The 26,143-nt window shown below is 36.5% G+C and overlaps 2 protein-coding genes across 2 annotated transcripts; one reads left to right on the top strand and one right to left on the bottom strand.

Annotated features, from left to right (window-relative positions):
• Positions 1–52: 52 nt before the first annotated feature.
• On the bottom strand, positions 53–8,966 carry LOC140159981 (neuronal acetylcholine receptor subunit alpha-7-like). Its single transcript, XM_072183251.1, has 5 exons — positions 8,955–8,966; positions 6,394–6,438; positions 2,554–2,663; positions 1,406–1,938; positions 53–471 (listed from the first exon to the last, which is right to left on the bottom strand). The coding sequence occupies exons 1-5, from the start codon at positions 8,964–8,966 to the stop codon at positions 53–55; spliced, it is 1,119 nt and encodes a 372-aa protein (XP_072039352.1).
• Positions 8,967–14,205: 5,239 nt separating this feature from the next.
• LOC140159971 (equilibrative nucleobase transporter 1-like) lies at positions 14,206–25,902 on the top strand. Its single transcript, XM_072183242.1, has 7 exons — positions 14,206–14,525; positions 16,057–16,180; positions 18,333–18,425; positions 19,084–19,309; positions 23,425–23,617; positions 24,301–24,424; positions 25,738–25,902. Exons 1-7 carry the CDS (start codon positions 14,206–14,208, stop codon positions 25,900–25,902), a joined length of 1,245 nt encoding a protein of 414 aa, XP_072039343.1.
• Positions 25,903–26,143: the final 241 nt, after the last annotated feature.

The following is a 26,143-nucleotide window of genomic DNA, read 5'->3' as shown; positions in this document are numbered from 1 at the left end:
ATCATGCATGCGCTCTTTTTCCAATGTGCAACTTGAACCGTTCATATTCGATTCATTCTTCGATTGCAAACAAACTAACAGTTATTATCGTAGACATGAGTGTTATTAGTAAACAAACTACCATCAGACATCTATTTACCATTAAAGCAACGTCTTTCCCGTTTAAGTTTGCGTGATCCTCATTATCTCCAGCATTATCTATTGTGTCGCCTTCTTGCTCTGCATCGTTTTCGTCACCTTCTTTTAATTCGTTTGCCAATTTAACACTTATATCATTTTGGTTTGGCTCATTTGTCTGTAAAATATCATGTTCGTTCCGGCTACGCTTCTTTGGTACAATTATCTGATGGATTTTCAATAGCCATGTTGGTACGTCGTCGTTTGACAAGTGCTGATATTGAAAGTAAGCCGTGATGACACCCGAAATGACAGACAGGCACCCTGTCACTATCATTGGAGTGAAGTAATAAGCTGTATAATAAATAGAATGAAACCGATTGTTTCAGAAATAAAGTATTACTTTGTGTATATTGGAGCTGTCCAATCATTTAACGCAGAGGAATTTATTTTATAGGCAATTCAACTATTCAAAAGAATTTAATTCATCACAAAAACTTGTTTTTACAATTTCTAATTGTATTCTACAGAGACATACAGAATTAAGGTATGTAAGCACACAGTACCTACTATATATAGGTTATTTTCTCTACTGGAATTGCCTACACATTGACGCCATCTGTTACATCAGTTACATTAAGGTTACGTATAATTGCTTTCTTGCCCTGCGGGGCCAATATATAGTGAAACTCCATTTGTTGCATGTCCTCACAATATGAGTTTCCGGCCTCAGCCCTCTCGGGCTTGCGGCCTTGATGTTTTTAAGCCCTTGACGGGCTGGGGCCCAGTATCAACAAAAACATCAAGGTCGTCGCAAGCCCGGTAGGGCTGAAGCCGGAAACTCCTATAGTGAGGACTTGTAACTAAAGCAGTCGAAATATAAATTTTATATTGGCGCCGCAGGGAAAGAAAGCAATGCGTGAATAACCTTAAGTTATTGACAGCCCGTCCTTTTTATTTCACCCCTTTTCTCATTCCTGAGACCCTGCCCTCTATCGGGGGATAATTTATAGTTAAGATTGATCACTATTGTATTTGGGCGCTAATTGTTTCCTTGTAGCCCTGCGGGGCAACCTTTTAACTCTCAGTTTTTTCTGCTAAGTCTTGACAAACTAACCAAGCCTTTAATTACTAGGAGACATTTTTTGCGAAAAATCTGTGACCGGTTGAAAACTCTTTTGTGTTGGATTATAGATTTTCGCGGATTTTCAACCGATCACTGTTTTTTGTCTCCTAGTGAATTAATGTTGGGGAAAGTAATAAGAGAATATTTTGACAAAATACTCACATATAATTATTGGAAACTGGTCAGATGCAGGTGGCATGAATTCTCCAGTTAGTTGCTGAACCAGTACCAATGCTAAGAAGTTGGTTATCCCCAATGATACCTTCTCTCCCGATTCCGCTGGCAGTATGAAAACCATCAGACTAACCAAGGACAGCAATGTAGACGGTACAATTATAACCAGAACATAGAACAATGAACGGCGAGTTAACATCAGGGATACCTCTATATGGGGATACTCTCCCACGTACCCGTCAACAATCTTATTGTAACGTCTCATATGAACCGCGGTTAAGTTCCACACTCCGGTGTCCGTGTAAAACAAACGAGGAGGGCGATTCAAACGGATATGGATGTCCATTTTTGTATGATCGTACGACCAGGAGCCGAAGGTTAGAGTGCATTTGTGAGTATCAAATGGAAAGAAGCGAGGGTTGATTTTGCAGGATGTGGTGAGGTAAGTTTGAAAAGACCAAAGAACCTTACCATCAGGTGATATCAATGGTCGGGTATTATCACTGTCATCAGATTGTACTCTTGAAAGCAAAAGACAAAAGAATTTATTTTAAATAAAAATCACTTTGAACAATTAATATATATTTATCATGGTCATAATAACATTGCCCATTAACCCAAGAGGAGTTGCAACTTTGAAGCAGAAATAAGAAAGCTATTTCTATTGTTTGCCCTTAAAATCATTACATACTGCAATATAGGCTGTGGTTCGGATCATGTACTCTTCCTAATTTTGAAAGCGCATCTTGTTCATTATAGACGAATCCAATTTCACGCATTCCTACACCTCAATGGCAGCCATAGCTGGGTCCCCGTCGAGTCCATCCCACCTAAAATGTGAAATGATGCGGCCTTGACGGGGATTTTAAACTGCATTCCATCACCCGTGTTATACGTAGGCAATAGAATGACGAAAGTTTACAACACAATACAATATAAGATTGTTTTTTAAGCGGCTTTAATCCACCCAATGGGCAGCCACAACACCGTACCAGATTGGTGCAGCGGGGACCCAGTAATGGCCGACTGAATTCTGACCATCAGTTGGCTCGTTGGATTCTCGTCTATATATTGGTTTTCATAATAAAACCTTTTTCATGGGGTATGGGGTATATTGTGAGTCGTATACAATGTACCTTTCAAACAGATATACATCTGGAAGCCAAATCTTTGCAATAGGAACATACAATGTGGTTATTCCAGGGTACTCAGTCGTGTTCCATGTAAGAAACTCGTCGGTCCATTGCTGAAAAAATATTGAAAACAAAAAACGGATGAAAGTTGGTTGATCTCTGATAGCTGGTGACTGCATATCGCCATTAGGTTGTTCTTGTCAACACGAGTCAGTACGTGTGGGGTTGGGTGTGGCAACAATATAAAGATTTTGGGTTCAAATCATAACTGCAACCAAACTTCAAGTTGGCATGTCAAATACTTGGCAAGAGAACCTTCAGAGGCTTACCTGATCCGGAGGGGGGGGGGAGTTTCCCCGGCTCGAAATGTCGAGACAAAATTGACCACTGGTTGTAAATATATGCCAATTTTAGCGTTTGGTGGTTTGAACTGTTTCCTTTTTTGAATATGATTCTGTATCTAATAAATAATGTTTATTAAGGTAAATCATCAGTGTTTCTTGATGCTCATTAACTTTATTCTGAAAATATAATGATACAATGATACTTTTATGTAATAGTGGTGTTCAAGGTCACGCACTGAGGTCAAAAGTCACTTGAAGTCAACTCTCGTGAATAGACTGGAAATGACAAAAAATGGTTTCACATCTGACATGGACAATCAAATCCAATTGCAACCTATTCGGGATCCCTGTTTCAAACCTAATGCAAAGTAAGCATAAAATGCAAGTTACAATGCACTTCGCTTTGCTTATGATGATATCCTGCTGCAAATGTCTGCCCTAACGAACATATTGCGAAAGAAACATCCCCGGGGGTCACTCCCATCTGCACATTGTGGCCTGTACACCATTCGCGATAATAAAAATGCTTAAAAAGGGTAGTTTTTCGTGGGTAGGCACGATACGCGCGTATCGTGTTTAGGGTGTCAAAAACATGAAAAATCGGAAAAAGGGTATCAAAATTGCAATGGCTAATACGCGGAAATGAAATTTAGGGTATGAAATTTGATGCAAAGAATAAAATCCCTGTTTAGGGTGTGAAAACAGGCGCGTGTTACCTGTTTAGGGTTGCGTGTTAGCACGGGTTAAATCCTTGTTTAGGGTGCTTTTCAAAAGTTGATTATCGCGGATGGTGAACAGGCCACAATGGTAGTGACCCCCCCTCCCCCGGAAACATCCTTAAAATACTAGCAAGAATGAAATCCAATTATCCCGAACATACACATTGCTCGGACTAGATATGTCGGCTGTCAACAAAGGGAATCTAATTCTATACAGGATATTGCAATTTGTGTTGCTATGCATTTTAGAGTAACATAGGATACTTTATCAACGTTATCATGGAGATATTCCAATAATCATGATAATGGTCCTGTGTCACAAACTGGGATACCTTTGTGTTACATAGTAAAAGAAAGAAAGAAATGTTTCAAACATTTTACCTACACGTCTCATTTGAAGGGGTTCATCCACCTGAGCATTTTGATACCTTTTTAATGGAAATCGGTTAACAAATGAGAGAGTGCGGGCTAAGTAGGTGGGATTTAACCCCACCTCTTTTTTCCACATTTACAATCATTCTGAGCATATATTAGTCTTTTAAATGACCTTCTGTATTTATTTACTTGGTTTAGATGTCTGGGAGTTCATTTAGACATTTTTTACTAGATTCAAATTTTTAATGGTGTTTTAGATCAACCACCCTTGGCACATTTCATGCCAAACGTCATAAGAAAATAATTAAAGATTATTTGTGACGTGTCATGTCAAAAGCAGACACCTTTGGGCAGGATCGTAAATGGAGAAATAGCCAAAAATCTGCCCGGGTGATTTTTCACAATTTGGGTTTGTTGCGAATTTGTGATGTTATTAATGTTAAAAATATTGTCTGATAGTTTCAGACCGGAATTTAACTGGCATCTTGTATTTTTTGAGACATTTTTCAAGGTAATACCAACTCTCAACATTGTCAATAATATTTTTAAAGGCCGATATCTCAATTTCCAGTTTTATATTACCATAACTTACGAACTCAATATCTTCGCTTAGGAATGTCCGATTTCATTGGGGAAAATGGCGTTATGGAGCAAAATATCTCTATATTTAACATATGTAAAAACCTCAAAATTTATAACCTGCCCAAAAGTGTCTGATTTTGACATGACACGTCACATTTTAAAACAGGAGAAAAACACGAGTAATATAGAATAATTTAGTCTCAATTAAAGACCTAATTGAATCTTCTAAGTAAAGTGAAGGAATGCTCAAGAGACAGTGTTTTGAAATCCAAGCTGCACATCAAAATGTAACAAAACCACCTTTTTGGGTACCCCAGTATATGACACAGGATCTAATACAAATTTCCCACCATGCGCACCGTGTCAAGTGTCTAGGAAAATAAAGAGCCTTACGTAAAATATATTATTTTGATGGAGATTATATTTTCATTTTCCAACATTCATAGCAATTTTTAGAAATTAAATAATGCTGCAATTTTAAGTACAGACTAGACCATATAGAAAGAATAACTAGTACTAATGGCCATTTGTTCTTATTGTGTGCAGTTAACGCAATCCTGACCGAAGAACAAACAAGCAAGACATTATAAACCATTAGACCTCTCTACGTGTTTAAATTGTGATCGACAGCATGCAATTACAATTCTTTGGCTGACATGTAATTAATATTGCGATCAATCAGGAACGTGATTTCAATTAAAGGGCAGGTCTATAGCAAAAACAACATCATATGATTGGCAAGCTAATATTATGAGGACAATGAAAATGACTCCTTTTTTAAGAAAATAAGACGTTTAAAATTGATATTCCGCAAAAACCAACTTAAGCGGTGAGTTCCTTCGAACGAGACAGATTTGGCCTAGAAAAACGGTGACGTCATGAAATGAGATGTGCCCGCTGTGAGAAAAGGGACTAAACGCTCTCAATGGACAGAACGTATACTGTTGTTGTTCACAGAAAAAAATTCCAAATTAAGTATTACAAATTTCATGGTTTTTAAACATATGGATAACATCAGCCGCTTATTTTTTTATATATTAGACAATTGTGATATTGCAATTCATGTATATCAATATCATGAGAAATATTAGGCCTAAAAAATAATACATAATTTGAGCTTATTCCATCTGAGACTAGCAATAAACCGTGTTAAGTCCACAAACTCAAGTATCTGATTTGCCTGTATTGCAATGCTATAGTTTCAGTTGGATGAAATATATTACAAAGCAAACGCAATAGTAACAATACAGTGTGGGCTTTGTTCCCAAAAGAGAACAATAGTGTGCATATTGTTATGCAGCATTGTTAATGGTAAGTGATAGTACAACTCATTGTTGCTAATGTCAAACTTGTCAAAGTGATTGTGATTGTATGATGAGAGCACGATAAAAGTGCCCGCTTCATTTACCTACGTCATCAGTCAAACGGGGGGAGAACACGTACGCTTCAAACGGGGGAAGAACACGTACGAGGCTGAACTTTACCCACACAATTTCTCCTTTTTCAGGAGAAATACGCACGAAAAAATGCAACAGGTGTCAACTTGTAATGTAATAATTATTCTCTTCGAATAGAGATAAACTTGTTTTTGCTATAGACCTGCCATTTAAAGTGTACTTCAAAGACTGGAAGTATCAGTGGCGTGTGTACCTGGCATGCATTTGTAATATCAATATTGAATGTGTAGCCAGGGTATTGATTTAGAGTGATCTTCTATTACAAAAATATTTCAAACCTCTTTTGACCTACATGCAACACGATAGATTTTAGGACTAATATTTTTGCATGTTATTTTACTATGACCCCGTCAATATGACTCTTACCAGTTCTAGCGTGGCACTAATTTTAAGAAGCTGGTCATTTTCATTCTGCAACAAAATATACGAATATATAGAGAATAAAGGTATTGTTTTTAACCGCTGGAGTGCATCTATCGTCTCATATAACACGGGCGACATCATTATTTTAAGTAAAACAACGAGGCGAAAAATAATGATGTCGCCCGTGTTATATGAGACGATAGATGCACGACAGCGGCTAAAAACAATACCTTTATTCTCATTCTTAAACACTTCAATTCAAATAAAAATATCATAAGTATTACAAATTTTAATCAAATTAAATCCTACATTTTGCAAGGAATTATACCCAGGGCTTAAAATCGGTCAGTCCCGTTGTTGCTATGCGCCTCCGATTGGTTCAAATAGCGAGTACGCGTATCGCGTCGATGCACACGCGCTGACCAGGGTGATATCGTGTCATATCACACGGGTAAGAACCAATAAAATTGCAGGAACATTCTCGAGTGTTTAAGAAATATATATATCATAAGCTTCACCCCATTTTTGAATAGGTATAGCATAATAACACTTTTTACTACGACTACGTACTATAACAACAAAACACACTTAATCGTCGTGACGAAGCTTGTTTTCAGGGATGCGACCATTTCGTCAACCTATACGCTTACTGCCTAAGTCAGTCTTTTTTTTGGCAATTTTGAGAAAAAAGTACAAAAAAATGGTTTAAACATATTTATTCACCAATCTTTGCACAAGAACACATGATAATGAGTCAAATTAGAGGGATTAATCAGAAATAATAGGGTGATTACATAACTAATAATATGCTTGAACCTTTTTTTGTGCTTTGTTCTCAAAATTTTAACAATTATACACTCATAGAAATTGTTCGTTGGCATTACTCAGTAAGTTGATGTAAGTCGTTGCGTCAACTTTCCGAGTAATGCCAACGCGTACAATTTTGAGTAACGCTGACTCGATATCATTATGTTGGTCGCACTCATTTGCACTTACTTTATTGAGTTGTTACAACTCAGAAAATGAAAATAGCCTAGGTTAGCATAATTTTCTATAGGTGTGCTATAGTATACAAAATTTTGCACTGATTACAAAAATAAATATTTGAATACTGCTAATTGTGCAGACAATGATCCAATTACGTGAATTAAGTAACAAAGTACCAAATTGGAGTAACTCAAAACAATAAGTACCAGTAACTTAATACGAACTAGTTACATCAACTTACATGTTGAGTTACAATAACTCAACTAATTGGTTCTTTGAACCTTGTTTATTTTTCTAAGTTCTCTGAACTTGAATTCAGAAGTTGGCATTACTTAAAAGTTGACGCAACGACTTACATCAACTTTTAAGTAATGCCAACAAAGTTGATTAGTTGACGGAACTTTTTGAGCTTTTTCAGCATTTTTTTTTTTTTTTTAACTAAAATGAATTTTGTTTTGGCAACTTTTACTCTATTTTTGAGTTGTCCAAACTTACTCCTTTTGAATTGCGCCAACAAGGCGAACAATTCATTTCTATGAGTGTAGTGTAGAGGGTGACGAAAGGTCATTCAGTTCTGAAACCCAATAAGAATTGTTGTAAACACTAATCATATTAATTATTATCCTAAACCTAACAAATAACCTAAGCCCTCATCCTAACCTTAAACCTCAACCTAACGCTAAACTTAATCGTAAACCTAACATTAACACTAACACCAATCCTAACATTGACCCCACCCCAACCTGACCATGTCCCTAACACTAACCCTAATCATAACTATAATAATCTTAACCTAAATGCAATAAGCCCTAACTTTGACCCTTTAAACTTTTTGGACCATTCACAAAAAAACCGGCATATTTGTTTGCATTGTGGTTTGAAAGTTGTCCATTTGCTTGCTTGATTACCTTCTATACTCTTAATTTCACTCGCTGATAGTAGTTATTTTGCTTTTGAGATAAGGTCAAAAAGTAATTACACAATTTGTGTGATATTTAAATTCCTTGGTTCGATACCGGTTTCAAGCGTTCGTGTTTCAAGTTTATAAAATGTCACAGGATATTAATAACTTACCAGATCGATTACTTGATTAGTAAACATATACAAATACACCACCACCGTGTCGTTGTATTCCTTCACCGGCCTAGTACTTGTAGGTCCGTAGTTACTCAATAAATTCTCTAAAAGGCATTTGTGGCGAACTGAGGATACGCAGGATGCGTCTGAAAAAGGTGTTCAAACGTCGTGCCTTTAATATTTGTATGAATAATTCACTCTACCCTTGTATTGAGGTTACTACATAATATGGTGTCGTTAGTGTAGGAATCCTGTTGAAGAGAGTAAAAACGCCCTCTAGCAAGGTCACGAAATACCGGAAACGGGCCAACTGCTATGATCCCATCAGACCATGGTCTGCATCAGACAGCAGTGATTTTTTTTATGGATATGGAAATGACTTTTTGTAATAGTTATGTCGAAATAAGTGCTGTAGGTAGATACGACGAAAATGCATGACATTTTACCATTATGTGAAATACAAGTAGTATTTGAAGTTACGAACATCTTTGACACCTTACCCGACCTTTCATGGTGCCATATTTGTATGTGTGTTCGTATTCGTGTCTTCGTGCATAAAAGTATCAATTTGCAACGTCAGGAATGAGCAAGTTTAAAATTTGACCATGTATTACTCCGGTTCAATTGCTTTCAGTCATTTTTGCGTTGCCCATGATGTCAACTACCTTTGGTAAAAGTGCAGCTTTGCATCCACTAGGGTATTTATTTCAGATGTACAAGCATAATAAACTATTAAATCTTAATTAGTGACGAACAAAAATAAATAATGTGCAATCATCTGCAATGTGTTTACAATTATTCTCTACAGAGGGGATGTCATTTTCTTCGGCAGGGGAGGGGGGGTCATGGATATGTCGGTGACCGAAGTCAATTTTTATGACCCCCCTATCGCGGGCGAATTTTTTTTACGCCCCCCCCCCCCTATCTTGGATTGAACATTTTTATGCCCCTTCCGCTTACACAGACTCTAGACAAATTATTCATTTCCGGCACTAAGGCGCGGAGCGCGACAAAACTTGAAGTTTTTAGATAAGTAAGTGTGCGGAGCGCGTTAAAATTTCGATCGTAAGCGGAATGAAGTAACATCCCTTAATAATTCTATAACCCCCCTATTTTGGGTCTTAAAATTGTACCCCCTACTATTTTGGGTCTCAAAATTCTATGACCCCCCATTATATTCATGACACACCCCCTTTCGAAGAAAATGACAGCCCCCAAAAGAATCACTTACCATTTTCTGACAGAAGAAAAATGATGAAGACAACCGTGAACTTCAACCTGTAAGATATGTTAGATGACATGTTGTTCTACCATAGGGCTTTATGGCAGGCTTATTTGAAGCCATGTGGTTCTACGTTATGTCTTACTTATGCACTAGCCCTGTCAACTGCGGCGTCGTTACTCTAGTTTTGTGATCTGCAATATCTTCTCAATGCAGTTAATATAACCAGGAAGTTGAATGCATTATGGGAAGGGCGAGTGGAATTCACGATTCTATAATATGTATCCTAGACAATACGTACAGATTGTCTATTGAAATGCGTGTGAGATTTGTCGTATTTAAAATTAGATAGTGATTTGCCTTTTTGCCAACAAACACACACCTAATAAGCACGGTTCACGTTGAAATTGACATTTTTACCAGGCGGCGTAGGAAGCGCAACACGTGACGTACGAGGCTGGCGAAGATACAGGGCTGACAGCCCCATTCAAAATACACGGTTAGCAATTACAAATGGAAAATTAACATACTTGCAGTGTGGTACACTGTCGTACCCCGACGGTTTTAGAGTAAGATAATTTTGCTTTGACACCACATAACAAATTTAGAATTGTTTGTGAAGATTTCATGATTATGTGTTAATCCAATGGCGACCTCAAAATTGGCGATATCGCTTCCTACAACACCTGATTTTTACGGCGTCACGACAGGTCATGCAACTCGCTAACGCCAAATTTTCACGACGAAAAAATCTCATTTTGAAATTAGAGTCAAGATGGGTGCAGTTTTCCTTCATCTACCAAAATATGTGACCGTACACCACGAATGAGCCGTAAATGTCCTCAATTGTATTCTGAGTTACAGTGTAAAATGGGCATGAAGGTCGTATTCATAGGTACCTCAATTTGGTGCTACGTGTACCTCATTTAATGAGATACACGTAGCACCAAATTGAAATACCTATGAATATGACCTTCATGCCCATTTTACACTGTAACTCAGAATACAATTGAGGACATTTACGGCTCATTCGTAGTGTACGGTCACATATTATGTTTTTGGCAACCATAATATTTGGGAAGCGTTGAAACACAATTAATTTTAACCCGCATGTTAACCTTGGTTTTAGTCAAAATCAAAAGTATGCTGTATTGAAGTAGAAATAAGACCCGATGACCATTAAATTTCACGCGCGTCGCCCTCTAGTGATCAGATCAGATGTTAGCCTTTGTTCCAGTCGTCTTGTTCTCCTTCGTGACGAATGAGCGCAATCCAGATTGGAACCGAGCAATATTGAACGCCGTTTTGAACGCCGTATAAACGCACGGTCCACGCAGCATGTATGGAACATCGCAATCTCTATAATGTCAATTGTCGACCCAAATTTGTTTTCGCCAAGGCTCGCCGTGCAAAGCCGACCTCAGATCTACCGACGGCAATGATGAGCGGGATCCCACCCCTCCCCCTCCGGCTACTGTTTGATTCCACTCACTGCACATAGTGAATGAAATTTAACTTGACAAGCGTGCCGTGAAGGCTGAGAAGACTAAAGATATAATTGACGAACACGCGTGGATCTTAAAAATCATGATCCAAATTCATATTTTGGCTCCATCGTTAGTGTCATAGATGTCCTAACATAGCCTGCTAGTGGTTAACTCGAAAGCCGTGTATTAGATACAAAATAAGACATTTTACATGACTCTGTAATTTCTCTACTTAAGTAGAGAAATTAGCTACATGTTTTTCAGTGGGGCTTCAACTTTGTCACAATGCTGTTTTCTTGTTGTTGTTTTTCCCGCCAAATGTTTCATTTCAGAAATACCTAAATGACAATAATTGCAATAAATTATCCTTCACTTTTAAGTGATTTATACACAATTTTTAATACTTTCGCTGTGATCACTGAATGAGACTTTTAAGTCCAGTATTGTATGTAGGGGGGTTGGTCTTGACCCTTGAGGGGAAATCTTAATTTTTTAACCACACACCGCCCTACATGTAATAGCATGCTGCCTGTGTGCAATTTATACATCAGTGTCCCATTCACGTGCTCAGCAAACACAAAACGTTTTTAAGGTTAAGGTTATATTTTGGGTTTTGGTTTTGGTAAAAACGTTTTAATAATATTAAAATATCGGGTTATATAAATGTCATGAAAACGTTTTAAAACGTTATGTGTAAAAACACACTACAAAACTTTTGTTAAAATGTTTTCAAAATGTTATTGTAAAATATATTTTTGCAAACATTTTTTGCCAAATATTTTGTCAACACTTAAATAACATTTTAGAATATTTGCAGGAGGTTATCAAAAAATGTTATGAAAATGTTTTATACCCTTTATATACCCTTTATATAACCCAACATTTAAACGTTTTCTGATAACCTTTTCTAACCTTTGGCGAATGATGTCGAAAACGTTTTGTGTTTGCTGGGTGCTCAGTAGCTGTCATACATGTATTTTCTGTGTTCACGTTTCACTTATTGAGTAAGTGACTGGATCGAGATCAGAGATGTTATAAAGTATCCTTACATTTGGAAAAAATAATCACAATTTCAAAACCGAACAATATTGGGGTAAATTTGTTTTTTTAATAGATGCACTATCTCACCCTGCACATTATGACACCACATTGAATCCAATGTGACTTCAAGAAGCAAAGTTACAAGCATTTGATTAGACGAAGGTCCAGTTTTAAAAGTTTAATAACCTAAAGGCTGTAGATGGAATTTGATCAATAATAGCATAGATAATACCACTATTATACTAATAATTTGCAAGGACAAAATACATGAAAGGGATTTCATTTTGATCGTTAATGCATGGCAAACTACGTTATATTTCGGAACACACATAAAAATACGTTGGCTGCCCTATGAATACACGATATGTGACTATGCATGACTGGACTCACACAATACATACACTACGCAGGGCAGCTTTTTAACATAATTATGTCTATGGTCGTGTCAACAAAAAATGGGTAAGAATTAGGGAATATACTAAACTAAATTGTGATGCGATCAAGCAAAATCAGTCGGAACTCGGAAATATTGATTTTGAGATATAGCCAACTTAACAAATGAAATATTCATTTTGATTCCTATTGTTTTGGAAACTCTTTAATTGCTCATATCTTTGGAAATGGTTGGTTCAATGGGGTTTTCTGCAAAATCCAGCTTTGTAAATGCTTGTTACTATCCTATAAGAAACTGAAAATTTAATATTTCCGAGTTCCGACTGATTTTGCTTGATCGCGATCACAATTAGTGATGCACCACTCGTGATGCACCGTTAGATATGGATCCTAATTGGCAGGCCTGGCCCATATTCAATAACTTTTTAGGCCATATGAATTCAAAAATTCGTTTCACGACCCCATCTTGTTTTTTTTTGTTTTTTTAATTTTAAGGTTTCATTTACGGGTTAGAAGTTGTTGATCAGCATTAAAATTTTACTAAAGTATTGCAAATAAAACAAATATGGACTGATCCCAGAAAGTAAGGGGCGGCGGACGAGAAACAAATCAATTTTTTTATTTGACCTTAGACATTAGAGAGGGTAGTAGTGCGAATAAGATTCCCAGATCCGTCATAATCGTCTTCTTTTACGCGTTTATTGTAATTGGCCAGTACCAAAAAATAATAATTTAGGTCGAGCCTTGAAAATAGTGGTTATAATATTATGGTGGACTATGTGCTCTTGCGTACACACGTACGCGTTGTGTTGAAAGACGCCGCATGTGTGCGCGAGAAACAGCTGCCTCGTCGCGTTAACGTCACTGCCACATCGGGGTTGAAAATGGTACAGTCTCAGACTTACAGTGAGTGAGTGATCCCCGGGGAGTGATCGAGTGAAGTGACGTGAGAGAGCGGCGAGTGGATGAGTGAGTTTATTAGTATATGTTTGAGTGAATGAGTGTGTAATTGATTGAGTAATAAATAAATATAAACAAATAAGTAGGTAAATAAATTAATTAACAATCACCCACACATCCACACCTTTTTACTAGTAAAATCGTAACATTTTGTTTCAAAATAGCTCATAATCAAAATTTTTATTTAAAATTTAATAATCTATTTTTGAACTTAAATATTTTTTAACAGGAACGTGCCACTAGAATCATTCCTCTTTCTCTAGTATCTCCAATTTGAGCCCTAAATAAGAATATTTAATTTCAATGAATCCTTTTGACTGTATTAAATTCTTGACGCAAAGTGCTTCATAATGCTTAATTTTTGTACATTCATGACTTGCCCTACGTGGTGCTTTAATGTGTTACCCAGAACATATGAATATGAATAATATATAACACAATGGCTACAATGCTAATACTCATTAGGGAAGGCCTCTTCCAGGAATTGTTCTATGGCATTGTTATAAAACATGATGTGTAGCCCAAGGCCCGAGCCCAAGGTAATCACAAAATCAGGCGACGCGGTACTTGTGATTCGAGAACCTATATGGACAGTTTTGTTTTTCATTTCAAGCAGAAGAAATCAGCTACCTGTTTAAAGGAAAGAAGATGGGACAAAAGCAACGGTTTCAACGGTATGCGCCATTTGGCTTGGGTATTGGTGAACTTTTATTTTACGGTGGGCTTATATACGGCTGGGCAACTTTGGTTTACGTCCTAAAAGCAGATGGATACTATAGTAACCTGTGCACCAATGAAACCACCATAGAAATAACGAATGACGAAGATACGAGTCCAACATGTGGCGAGCAAGATGCTATTTTGAACTTAGTTTTTACAGTGGGCGCATTCTCACTACAAGGAAGCGTTCTTTTCACTGGATTGTTATTTGACTACTTTGGAACAAGGTTTTTACGTTTATTGCTACAGTAAGTGCCACTCATTGTCTGACCGGGGGCACTCCAACTTTGGAGGTGACGCGTATAAAGACCCCTTTTTCAGCATCGCTGTCACCCAAAGACCCCATATTTTTTACGAACACATGCTCTGTCACCCAAAGACCCCTTATTTTTTCATTTGATCTGTCACCCAAAGACCCTTACAAGTTCAATTTGAACAGCAACTTTCATTTATCACTGATTTTGTTACTTATTTTGAAAAAATAAAGAAATTTGAAGCCATTGAGAACTAGAAATTTTTCGAGGTTTCTGTAGCGCTGTTTCGGTTCTCACCCAAAGATTCCATTTACAAAAAGGTCATGTTCTCACCCAATGACCCCATATTTTTTACATTTTGCTCTCACCGAATGCCAAAAATCATGCTCTCACCCATTGACCCCATATTTTTACCTTTTGCTCTCACCGAATGACAAAAATCATGCTGTCACCCATTGACCCCATATTTTTTACATTTTGCTCTCACCGAATGCCCCTTTATTAGTGCGAAAGTGCCAGCCCTACAGCTATATCCGTTTCAAATTGAAGTGCCCCCCCCCCGGATGTCTGATTTATACATGATATTAAAATATTTTATTCTAGATAGAGTGTATTTGAATTAAATATGCCAGACAGCAAATATATCAAAAGAGATTCAGCGTCCTTTTGCAAATTGCGAACAGTCTAATTGCCTAATGAGATATGCCAAACTGTAAATTTTAGCATTTCTGATTCAAATCCTTAATGATAGGCATCTGTTATGTTTTAAGGTTGGTCTGAACCCTGGAATTATGAAAACTTTCGGGCCTCATAACTGCTAAATTATTAGTCTAAAGAATATAAAAGTATACATTTTTAGAATGGAAATGACTTGATGAATTCATCTGTGAGGTCCAATTTGGGTCAAAATGCTCATTTTTGGAGAAAATCACAAAAAACGGGTTTTTTGGCCCAAATTTTTTCGTGCAACGTAACAAAAAAATTGTTTGGCCAAAAAAATGTTTTTATTAATTTTTAAAAACTAGATAAAAATATCTAGGGACTGTTTTTTCATTTTTTTGAATTTTGACCAACTTCACCAAAAATATTTGAAATTTGGGCGAAAATCAGGCTTTTTATGATTTTTTGAAAATTTTGCATTTTTTGACCATTTTGGTGCAAATTTCTCAAAGTTGGTCAAAATTCAAAAAATAAAAAACGGTCCCTAGATATTTTGATCTAGTTTTTAAAATTAATAAAAAATTTTTTTGCCCAAACAATTTTTTTTTGTTAAGTTGCACAAAAAAAATTGGGCCAAAAAACCCGTTTTTTGTGATTTTCTCCAAAAATGAGCATTTTGGCCCAAATTGGACCTCACAGATGAATTCAGCAAGTCATTTCCAGTCTAAAATGTATACCTTTATATTCTTTAGACTAATAATTTAGCAGTTATGAAGCCCGAAAGTTTCCATAATTCCAGGGTTAAGACCACCCTTAAAAGGAATAAAACAATAAATTAATTAATCTGTCCATATTTATTTTTCAGCATTTTGCTAGTATCTGGGCTGATCATGATGGCGTTTTCGAGTCCATCAATACCGGTTCTTCTATTCCCGGGAATGGTTTGCATTTCAATTGGTGGTATTGCAATCCTATTTACTAATATGCAGGTACGATTCATGAAATTCCCTGTTAAGACATTGTATGGTGTTCATTATGGTAGTGATCATTTTCTGCTTAATATGTAGTTTGAAGTAACAGGGCGAACATTACTGGGGTAAGCACAGTGTCAATGCCCTGATATCTTCATTGCAGTGAGAAATCGCCATGATGGTAGGCTGAATCCACTAATTCTTCGCCAGCCACGCATGACCATTTTGTTCTGACCTGTTTAATAGTTTTGAGACCATGGGCCGAGGGACTAGACTAAGGCTATTGCCAATAGCCTGGTCGCTGACCTCTGTAGATGTCACTGAGCCTGGTACGTCAGCGTACCGTGTAATGGGTAACCCCGCAGTGTTGACGAATGAGGGCAGCAGGACGTCATTGTTTTATTCTGCACATATAATATCCGAATTTTTGTTAGTTTCTGATTTCAAAACGTACGGTTGTTTGTCATTACGCACGCTTACGAGTACGACTATCATGTTCTTTCAACACATATATTCAAGTGCAAGCCTTACAATTAGTTTATTTCGAAACCAAAAATGACGGGAGATATTCATCGGTATACAAAGATATATCGTGTATCGTCGTTCATAGTATGGACCAGGAAAGACCTACGTGGGGGAGTGTATTTCCTCATTCCTTACATTTGATAATCATGAGTAACAATACCCCAATGCCACTTTTTCGCCAGCCCATAGGGCTGGTACCTAATTCTGAGATGGGATTTGTGTACACTGAAGATTAGCTAAGATTATAGCCTTCTTCTATTGGTATGAATTTTTTTTACTTCTTGTGGTGGAAATGTTTTGATTTCTGCTAATTCGATTTGCAAGGTAAAGAAGGTATGTTTTGCCGTTTCAACGAACGAAAACGATTGAGTATTGCCAAAGTTATGTTTGAATTAATTATGACTTAAAAAGTTATCATAGGTTAGGCCTACACATATAAACATAAACTTGTTCAGCAATCAGCATATCAAAAATATGACATGGTCAACAATTAGTAATTAGCGGGGAATGATCACTGGAACAAGGTCATATCAGTGGACTACTGAGCATAGCATGATGTTTGGTTGCCTGTGAGTGCATAATTGATGTTGATAACAGATCTAATAATGTTGTAGAATCAAAATCTTCATTATATGGACCACATTGAAGTCAAAGTAATTATCTATCCTATCCTGTATCGTTTTATGGATAAAATTGACTCAAAATGTTATTGATGATATTATTGCTATCTTTAACATTAGTTTTGTCTTTTCAACGGGAAAAATCCGATGGAAAATAAAGTTTTTAGGGTTAGCTATAATATTGAACAATATATCCCATATTTTGGCATGCACTTATAGAAAATAAATAAATTATTGTCTTACTTTATAAATTATAAATACTGTAAAATGACACATCTTTTTTATTTGATTCATAAAATTACATTCAACAAAATGATTAAAGACTGAGAAAAAAACAATGCAGACTATTACAGAATGGAGTAGGTAAGATGCCATGTCCATAGCTTTGCAGGAGTTTCGGACTAACAATCAACACATTCAAAAAATACAGTTTAAAAGTGAAGATTGTAGTGAATGATCAGTCCTTTTATCGTGTGCTTGCCACTATCTACTTTATAGTAAACTATACATTGCGAAATAATATAAAATCATTTTAAAATAAAATGTGCATGTAAGTTGAGTTTACATAGCGAATTAACTAACAACTGCAGTGTATTTCTTGATTTTAATAATAAGCATGGGTAAAAAGCAGTAAAGACAAAAATACAGAACAATTTGGAGTAATGAATTAAGAGTTGACAGGAGTTATAGGAGTTAATGATTTTTGCTGTTTCAGTGTGCATCTTCTCAGCATTGATGGTTTGGTGAACTGTCATGTAACATGGATGTAAGCGTGATCCTAAAAATGCCTTTCACGGTGACCCAAACTATTTACAAGACCTCTTCTGCATTGAGGCTGGCCTTCCCTTTTAAAGGGAATTTTTATTATCCTTAAAAATGATTGAAATACGTGGTATGTATTGCTATAAGATTACATGTAATATAGAATGTGTAAAACAAATGTATATAGAATGTGTAAAACACACTTTTATTGCAATTTGGCGTTTACCTAATTTCTATTTGCTTTTACTGAATATATTTTACAGATAGGTAATCTGTTTGGAAACCACAGAGCAACTGCAATGACGCTACTAAATGGCTGCCTCGATTCTTCTAGCTTTGTAATGCTGCTTATTAAGGTAGAAAACAATGACAAAAATGTCCTTAAAATTATGTTACTTCATGTGTGCGCTAACAAAATGGGGTTTAAACCATCGATCAAAGTCGCATTTACTTATCTATACTATACGTTGTATGTATATCCATGGAAAGGCTCCGTCGCTAAATTCTTACGGGAGATCGAGGAATATACTGGACCGGGATACTGGAACGGCATTAAATTATATTTGGTTGAAAACGGTAAAGAAATGGCTGCAAAAACAGTGTAATGGTTAAAACCGGAATTTTGTTGTTATGAAAACAGGTTGCCGAATCTCTTATGTTAACCCTGTATATCTACTTCATTTATAGCGCCAAGCGAGTAGCTTATTTGCATTGGCTTAGGAAGATTTTCAACACGGGGGGGCTGAAAATTGAAAAAAAAAATTGGTGGGCCACCCTAGGGGGTGCCAGAGGGTGTTCCCCCTCGGAGTCAGAAAAGTTTGCAAAATATAAGTCACAAACACCCATTTTCCCTTTATTTTATCACAATTTTTAACTTCAACTAGGATTATTATGGGGGGGAGCTGAAAGGTATTCCAGCCCCAAAATTAATGACGGGGACCCCGGTTCCTAAGCCTATGATTTGTTCATATTACTTTTTCTTGTACATGTATATTTTCCATATTATACTTGCAGCTTGGGTATGAAGGTGGAATTTCAATTCAAATAGCATTTGCTACGTTAGCTGGAGCAACTTTCTGCTTCTTTATAAATACATTTGCATTCTTGCCAAATCGTCATATTCCTTGGCCGTTGCCGCTAGATTATGGAAAGAAGAAGGAGAAAGAAAACAATATAAATGCGCAGAAAATAGAAGAGCAGGTCGAAGAAAACGGACCCAGTGAAACCACCAATGATGAAAGTAAGTGACTGTTATGTTATTTCATGGTTATTTTGACAATCAACTTCGTTCAAGGGAGTGATAAACAGTCTTCTCAAGGAAACCAAACTCTACTGTTAATGTCAAAAATAAAATTTTTTAATAATTTGCCATAAAAGTTTGTATTACATTGCGAATTTCAAAACAGAAAGTTATTTGATATCAGAATTCCTTCCTTGTATTCAGAATGCAATTCGATTATGTCTGATGTGCTCTCATGTCCCACAAAAATACTGGGCATTGTTTGATTGACGTAACCCGACCGACTCTAAAAATAGGCCCGACCCTAGACTTTTTTATTACTTTTTGGCAAAAAATGAATTTAAAAATCGCGATTTTCAGCTTAAAATGCGTGTAAAAAAAATGCCGACCGACCTACCCTAATTTTTTTTCATGTTACGCCAATCAAACAATTTTTTTAGGCCTTAGGAGACTTATTGTTGGGATAATCAATGACCAAAGGAACATTATTCTTGTTTTGCTATGATATTGTAGTCTTTCTATATGTTGACAACTTCAATGTGTAACTTCCCGATAACAAGTGTTTATTAATTAAATTAAAAATAAATTAAAAATCGATGTAGGCTTTTTGATTACTCACTATGATTTGTTCAAATTGTTGCTATGATCTTCCAAGGTTTGATTGTTAATAGGCCCAAAATTACAACACAGTGCCATATGGGTCGCTGTAACACATGTAATTATCTGGAACTTGCTAATTCAATTTCCGAATCAAATGAATATTTGGAAATTTACTGTTTTCGTGGGTACGCATCTAGTGAAACGTTTCCTAAAAAGAGGATGATAAAATCCCGAAATGCCCTTTCAAGAAGCTATCTCATAAAAAGGTAAACTTTTAGCCTTCAGTACTTCGAAGTAAATTTTATAAATATAATGATAATTTGTTGAAGTGTATGTATAGCTCGGAGGAAAAGCCATCCAACATTTGAAAATGTTGACCTTTCGTATTGAAGATAGAATTTTTAACCCAAAAATAGGGGGGTTACAATTTTTTACACCCAAAATAGAGGGGAGGGGGGTATAGAATTATTAAGGGCTGGTGACCCAAAATTCTTTTAACTTAAGGGATCTAAAATGAGCGTTTATTGCGTTTCGACAGTATTTTTTGTGGGACATGAGAGCACCTCGGACCTATCGAATTGCATTTTTGAATACGAAGCATGTCTTTCTGATATCAAATAATTTTCATGTTTTGAAAATCACAATATAATACAAATTTTATGACAAATTATAAAAATTTGATATTTTTCAAATTTTTGATATATAACAGTCCTCGAAGTAAATTATATAAATATAATGATATATTCTTAAAGTGTATGTAGCAGGGAGGAAAAGCCGACGATCAATTGAAAATTTTGACCTTTCGTATTGAAGATATGGATTTTTTTCCCAAAACACCAAAACAAATTAGGTCTTTTTGGGTAAAAAATCCATATCTTCAATATGACAGGTCAAAATTCATCTCACCTACATACACTTTAAGTATAAATCATCAGATTTATCAAGTTTACTTCAAGAACTGTTAAATATCAAAAATATCAATTTTAATGATTTGCCATAAAATGTGTATTAAATTGCGAATTTCAAAAATCAAAATTATTTGATATCAGAATGACATTCTTCGTATTCAGAATGCAATTCGGTATGTCTGATGTGCTCTAATGTCCCAAAATAAATACTGTCCAAACGTTCATACCCCAGCCCTTAATGCGATCAAAATATACACACAATCTTTAGTTACTAGTATGTAATTCAAATTATTGCGCTCTCCACGCCTTAGTTCCGGCAATGAATAATTTGTTGTCAGCTTGTGTATGCGGAAGGGGGGTCATAAAATTTTCGACCCAAGATAGGGGGGGGGGTCGTAAAAAATTGACTCCGGTCACCGACATATTCATGACCCCTCCCCTGCCGAAGAAAATGACATCCCCTACTCAAAACTAAAGGGGAGTGTTAACACAATCATAATATATCACTTCTCTGTTTACACCTATACAGTTTCCCGCCAGCTTGCTGAGAGTCAAAGGAACAATGATTTTCCGACAGTAAAATCGTGTATCTGCTCTCCGTTATTTTTCCTGTTCCTTATTTGGCTTTCTATTCTACAATTACGTCTACTGTATTTCTTGGGTACTCTAAACCCTTTCCTGGTCCAGGTAACTGATGGCGATGAAAAACTGGGTGAGTAAAATGTAGAGATGCTGACGCTGACCGTCAGTGGGGGCTCAGTGGCGTAGCCAGGATTTTGGAACCGAGGGGGCACAACTTGTAAATGTACCGACGGAAATTTTTTTAACCGACGGAAGTTGTGATTTGTTGACCCAAAAATTTTTTGCATGGTTTGAAAAAGTGAAAAAAAAAGGATAATAGGCGCTACTAGCATAAAAACACATAATTTTTTATGTATAATTCATTTTTTTAAATTTTTACCCTTTTTTCTGTCACCCTGGGTGAAAAATAGTCTATTGTTAACCCATTTTTTTTTCACCAACGCCTTCAGTCTACCGACGGCCTTACATGAACCGACGGCCATGACGAGCGGCCATAACAAGAACATTGAAGTGTGATGTCTATCATTAAAAAATGATGCTGAATATAAACTTCGGGTTTCTGCTTTTAGTCATTCATCAATCTTTTTGATAATTTTATTTTGCTTTCAGTGAGCCAGTACACAACACTTTTCAGCTTTTTTCAAGTGTGCGGTATTTTTGTGTCGCCATTTTCGGGGCTGATTCTTGACAGGAATAAGTCACGAAAAAGTGAGTAAAGGGTCGTTTATGAAGCTAAGTACGGAAGTCGAAGTGGGGTCTAAGCATAAGAGGGAAAGACATTGGAAATTTTCTCATCTCTACGAAGCTTTCACATCCAAATGAATCAGGATTACTAATTAACGTGTCAACAACCTGTCACATTGTATTATCGTGTTAAACTTTCTCATTTAAAACATTGTGACAGGTTTTGACACGTTAATTAGTATTTCTCATTCATTTGAATGAGAACATTTCGTAGAAATTAGAAAACTGTCAATTCTCGTAGTTTTGGGCAATTCTCATCGGTTTGAAAGAATTATCATTTTAAGTGAACGAGATGGCCACTGCGGCATGGGAGCATTGCTAAGGCTAAGGCATCAGTTCAGGGAAGTTTACAATCAAACATATAACGAGATGGGCACACACAGTCTGTGCGCATTCCTCCAACGTACATTGACTTTACATTACTTATCATATTTCTTAAAATTTTGTCATACATGCCGTATCAAAATGATTGGTACCACTTAGTTTCCATTGATAATGGATGAGTATGACACACACAAAATTCAACACATAATCGACATATTTTATAGATAAATTATTGTATTACAAGTCATAAACTATATATTCTGGACATTTCAAGAATATCCAATGTTAGGTTTGGAAGATACAGGCTGTTCAATAAACATCCAAATTGATGGGTACCAATCATTTTGCTACATCCTGTACGTTTCAGGTAAAATGAGAATAACTCACTCAATCATTCTCTGCCACGACACCTGTTACCAACTGTCAACATTTGCCTGAGACGATAGTCACTTTCTGGAAAGCTGGACTAAACGAGGTCATGATTTAAAACTAATTCCAAATTTGAGTCTTATGGCTGTACTGATACATAATTACTATGGGAACTAACGCCGACAAGCAAGAACTGTAGGTTAGAAATTGTTTTCGATCAACACATTGCTTAACAGTTATAGTTGTTTTATAATTCGCAAACATTAATAGCAGTGAGTGGATTATGTTCAAGAAAATTTGCATAAATATAAGTATGTTGTGGAAGTCCAGTTGGTCATAAAGATGGATTAATGAGTTACACCATGAGATAATCTTGTGTATGTGTATAAATAACATTATATACTTCCAGGGCCGAGTTTGAAGGTCAGATGCGATGTGTTGTCAGTCTGAAGAGACCGCTAGGCCACTAAAATATCGGAGTTATGATCTTCACTTTATTTGAAATTGCAAAAAAGACACAACATTCTGCGGTGTTTACGAACATTCCAAATGAATATGTTCAAAGAATCATACTATTTTTTTCCTCAGGTGGCTCACCCCGAGGTCCATACGAGGATATACGTGATAGTGGACTTGCATTTACTGTGACAACCTTAAGTTACGTTGCGTTCTCAATATCGAATGTTATCCCTGTCATTGAGGTCTTATATGTGACGTATCTTCTACACGTTATTACCAGAGGATTCATGTATGCCCTAGCCGCGACTGCAATGCCAATATTGTAAGTCAAAAGTGTAATGAGGAACGAACAAATGAGAAAAAGATTAATGAGAAACGTACAATGAGTGAGTGTACAGACGGACAAAGAGAGACAGACGGACAAAGACATACAGACAGAGCAAGATAGTGGGATTTGGATGGAGTTTGGAGAGAGGGGGGAGACTGAAAAATAAAGCGCGAGGAACAGAAACAGTCAAGTTAGTAACCAATAATAGCATTAACCTATCTTACACAATAGTCCGGGGTGCACACTCGACTTTCATTTTTGTTTTAACCATATTTTAAGAGCTACAATTTTGCGAGTTTTACTCAATTTGTGCTAATAAAATGCAACACATAGGTCAGTGGCGGGGGGGGGGGATTTCCCCAACCTTTTTGACGAGGGGGGAGGCTGGCACTCTCACTGAATCAATTGACCCATAATGTGTGTCACATGTCTAGGTGCACATAAATGGTCAATTCTCTATTATAGATCTTGGAGGAAAGTGTATACATGATGCACCAAATTGCTTCAGTTGTACCTTCATCTTGTAACACTTTCAAAGCCCCTATGTATGGATAAACAAATACTCCTTTAAAGCTTCTGCTTTGGACACCGGGCACGTACAAGACTTACAAGCAACGCAGGACGCAGACCCGATCACATCTAACTTTTTCCTAACCATTGCGTTATTTTATTCACAGCTTTCCCAGTCAATATTTCGGCACATTATACGGGCTTTTGATGGCTCTAAGTAGCATCATCGGTTTATTGCAGTTTCCATTGTTCATTGTATCACAGAAATTCTTCGACAACGATCCGTTAGTGGTAAGTAATCATCTGATCCATCCCATCGGGTACTTACAATTCGTTACATATTTTTTTATCAAATTATAAAAAAAATATCAAGACGAAACAACTAGCCTTTATTCATTTTACTCGTTAGCTCAGTTAGTGAAAACAATTAGTCGTCGTAATGAATACGTCATATCTTAGTTACTGGTTCACGCTTGGTTTACACGACTTGATGTTGTGATCATTTTCATTGTGGTTCCGAACACAGATAGCGTAAACCAGCTAACCTGGCAACGATCGATTTTGACATTACGGCACACTATGACGGCGAATACAGGCATGGAATTTTATATTTTTTTAAAGGATTTTTTGCCCAAATTTCCGCGTTTTTATTTCTTTTTAGCCCGTTTTGAGTATTTTTTGCCATATTTTACGCCATTTTTTAAATTGATATGTATTCTCATGAGAATATTGCCGTAATTTATTGAGTGACACTTTATTGGTTGTAATAATTGTTTAATTATGTTTGACCTAATGTACCAATAAATGGAAAGTTTTTGCCCACCGCCGCTTGCGCCCATCCGTTATCCATATCTCACGTCTCTTTGACCTCGCAGTAAAACCTTATTAACCTTATTAGATAATTTTTTATTGCTTCCGTGGTCCAGGTACGCGCTGGTGATCGGCGATTGCGTAGAAGTGGCGATGTCTCCTCCCCTTCTACGCGCCGACAACCAATGGGTCAACCGTCTTGGCGTACAGCACAGACCACAAAAGTAAAAAAAAAATAACTTTAGCTGGCTCTTAATCAGCGTTGCCAACACAAGGCGCGATGAATCAAGCATCTACTTCCCATTTCGCGCCAAATGTCCTTAGGGTTTGTTTTGACAAAAAAAGTAAGAAGTTAAGCCAACGGATGCACACTTCACTGATAAACCATCCAATACCTAATGGTTTTTAAAACCTGCCAAAGCTGTAAATATAAGTGTTTATTCTCAGCTAATCAAATCAAATCAACTATATTCTTATTGGATCAATTTTAATTGTTAATTTTGAATTCAAAAAAGTATTAAGTTAAGCCAACGGATGCACACTTCACTGATAACGCCTCCAATACCTAATGGTTTTTTAAACCTGTAAAAGCTGTAAATATAACTGTTTAATGTCAGCCAATCAAATCAAATCAAATCAAATCAACTATTTTCTTATTGGATCAATGTTATTTATATATATATATTTTTTGAAAACCCGTGTTTACTGGCTTGTGAGGGAAGTGGCACTCGTAATGTGAAGGGAACCTGAAAGCTCTCTTATAATTGTTTTCCTTTTTGTATTCATCTTTCCAGGTTAATCTGATACTCTTGGTGGCGTGTATGGTTACAATAATACTACCAATTTACATTCACTTCTATGCCAAACGGGGAAATAAGGAGCTTAATGAAATGAAGAAACAACGAAATGAAATGGCTGGAATTGACAACCCAGTGATGGTGGAAGACATAATCATTTAAGGCAAAAAAACAACAAAAAAACAACAAAAAAACACTTGGTCGTTTCACATTACAACAAGTTGCCACAGACTGAGTGACATATTGTAGACTAATGAGCTGTGACATCATCACCCAATTTACATCTCGCCGTCCACAGCCAATACAATTGGAGCACCATTGGCCTTTATGACATAATTTATACATAAATGCGCTAGAAAATGATTTAATAGTGTATTTACTATGCAAATAACCACTTTCCTTG

The sequence above is a fragment of the Amphiura filiformis genome, chromosome 1 (genome assembly GCF_039555335.1).
Source record: "Amphiura filiformis chromosome 1, Afil_fr2py, whole genome shotgun sequence".
Lineage (NCBI taxonomy): Eukaryota > Metazoa > Echinodermata > Ophiuroidea > Amphilepidida > Amphiuridae > Amphiura > Amphiura filiformis.
Note: the sequence above shows the minus strand (reverse complement) of the source record. Positions and strands in the feature narration are given on the sequence as shown.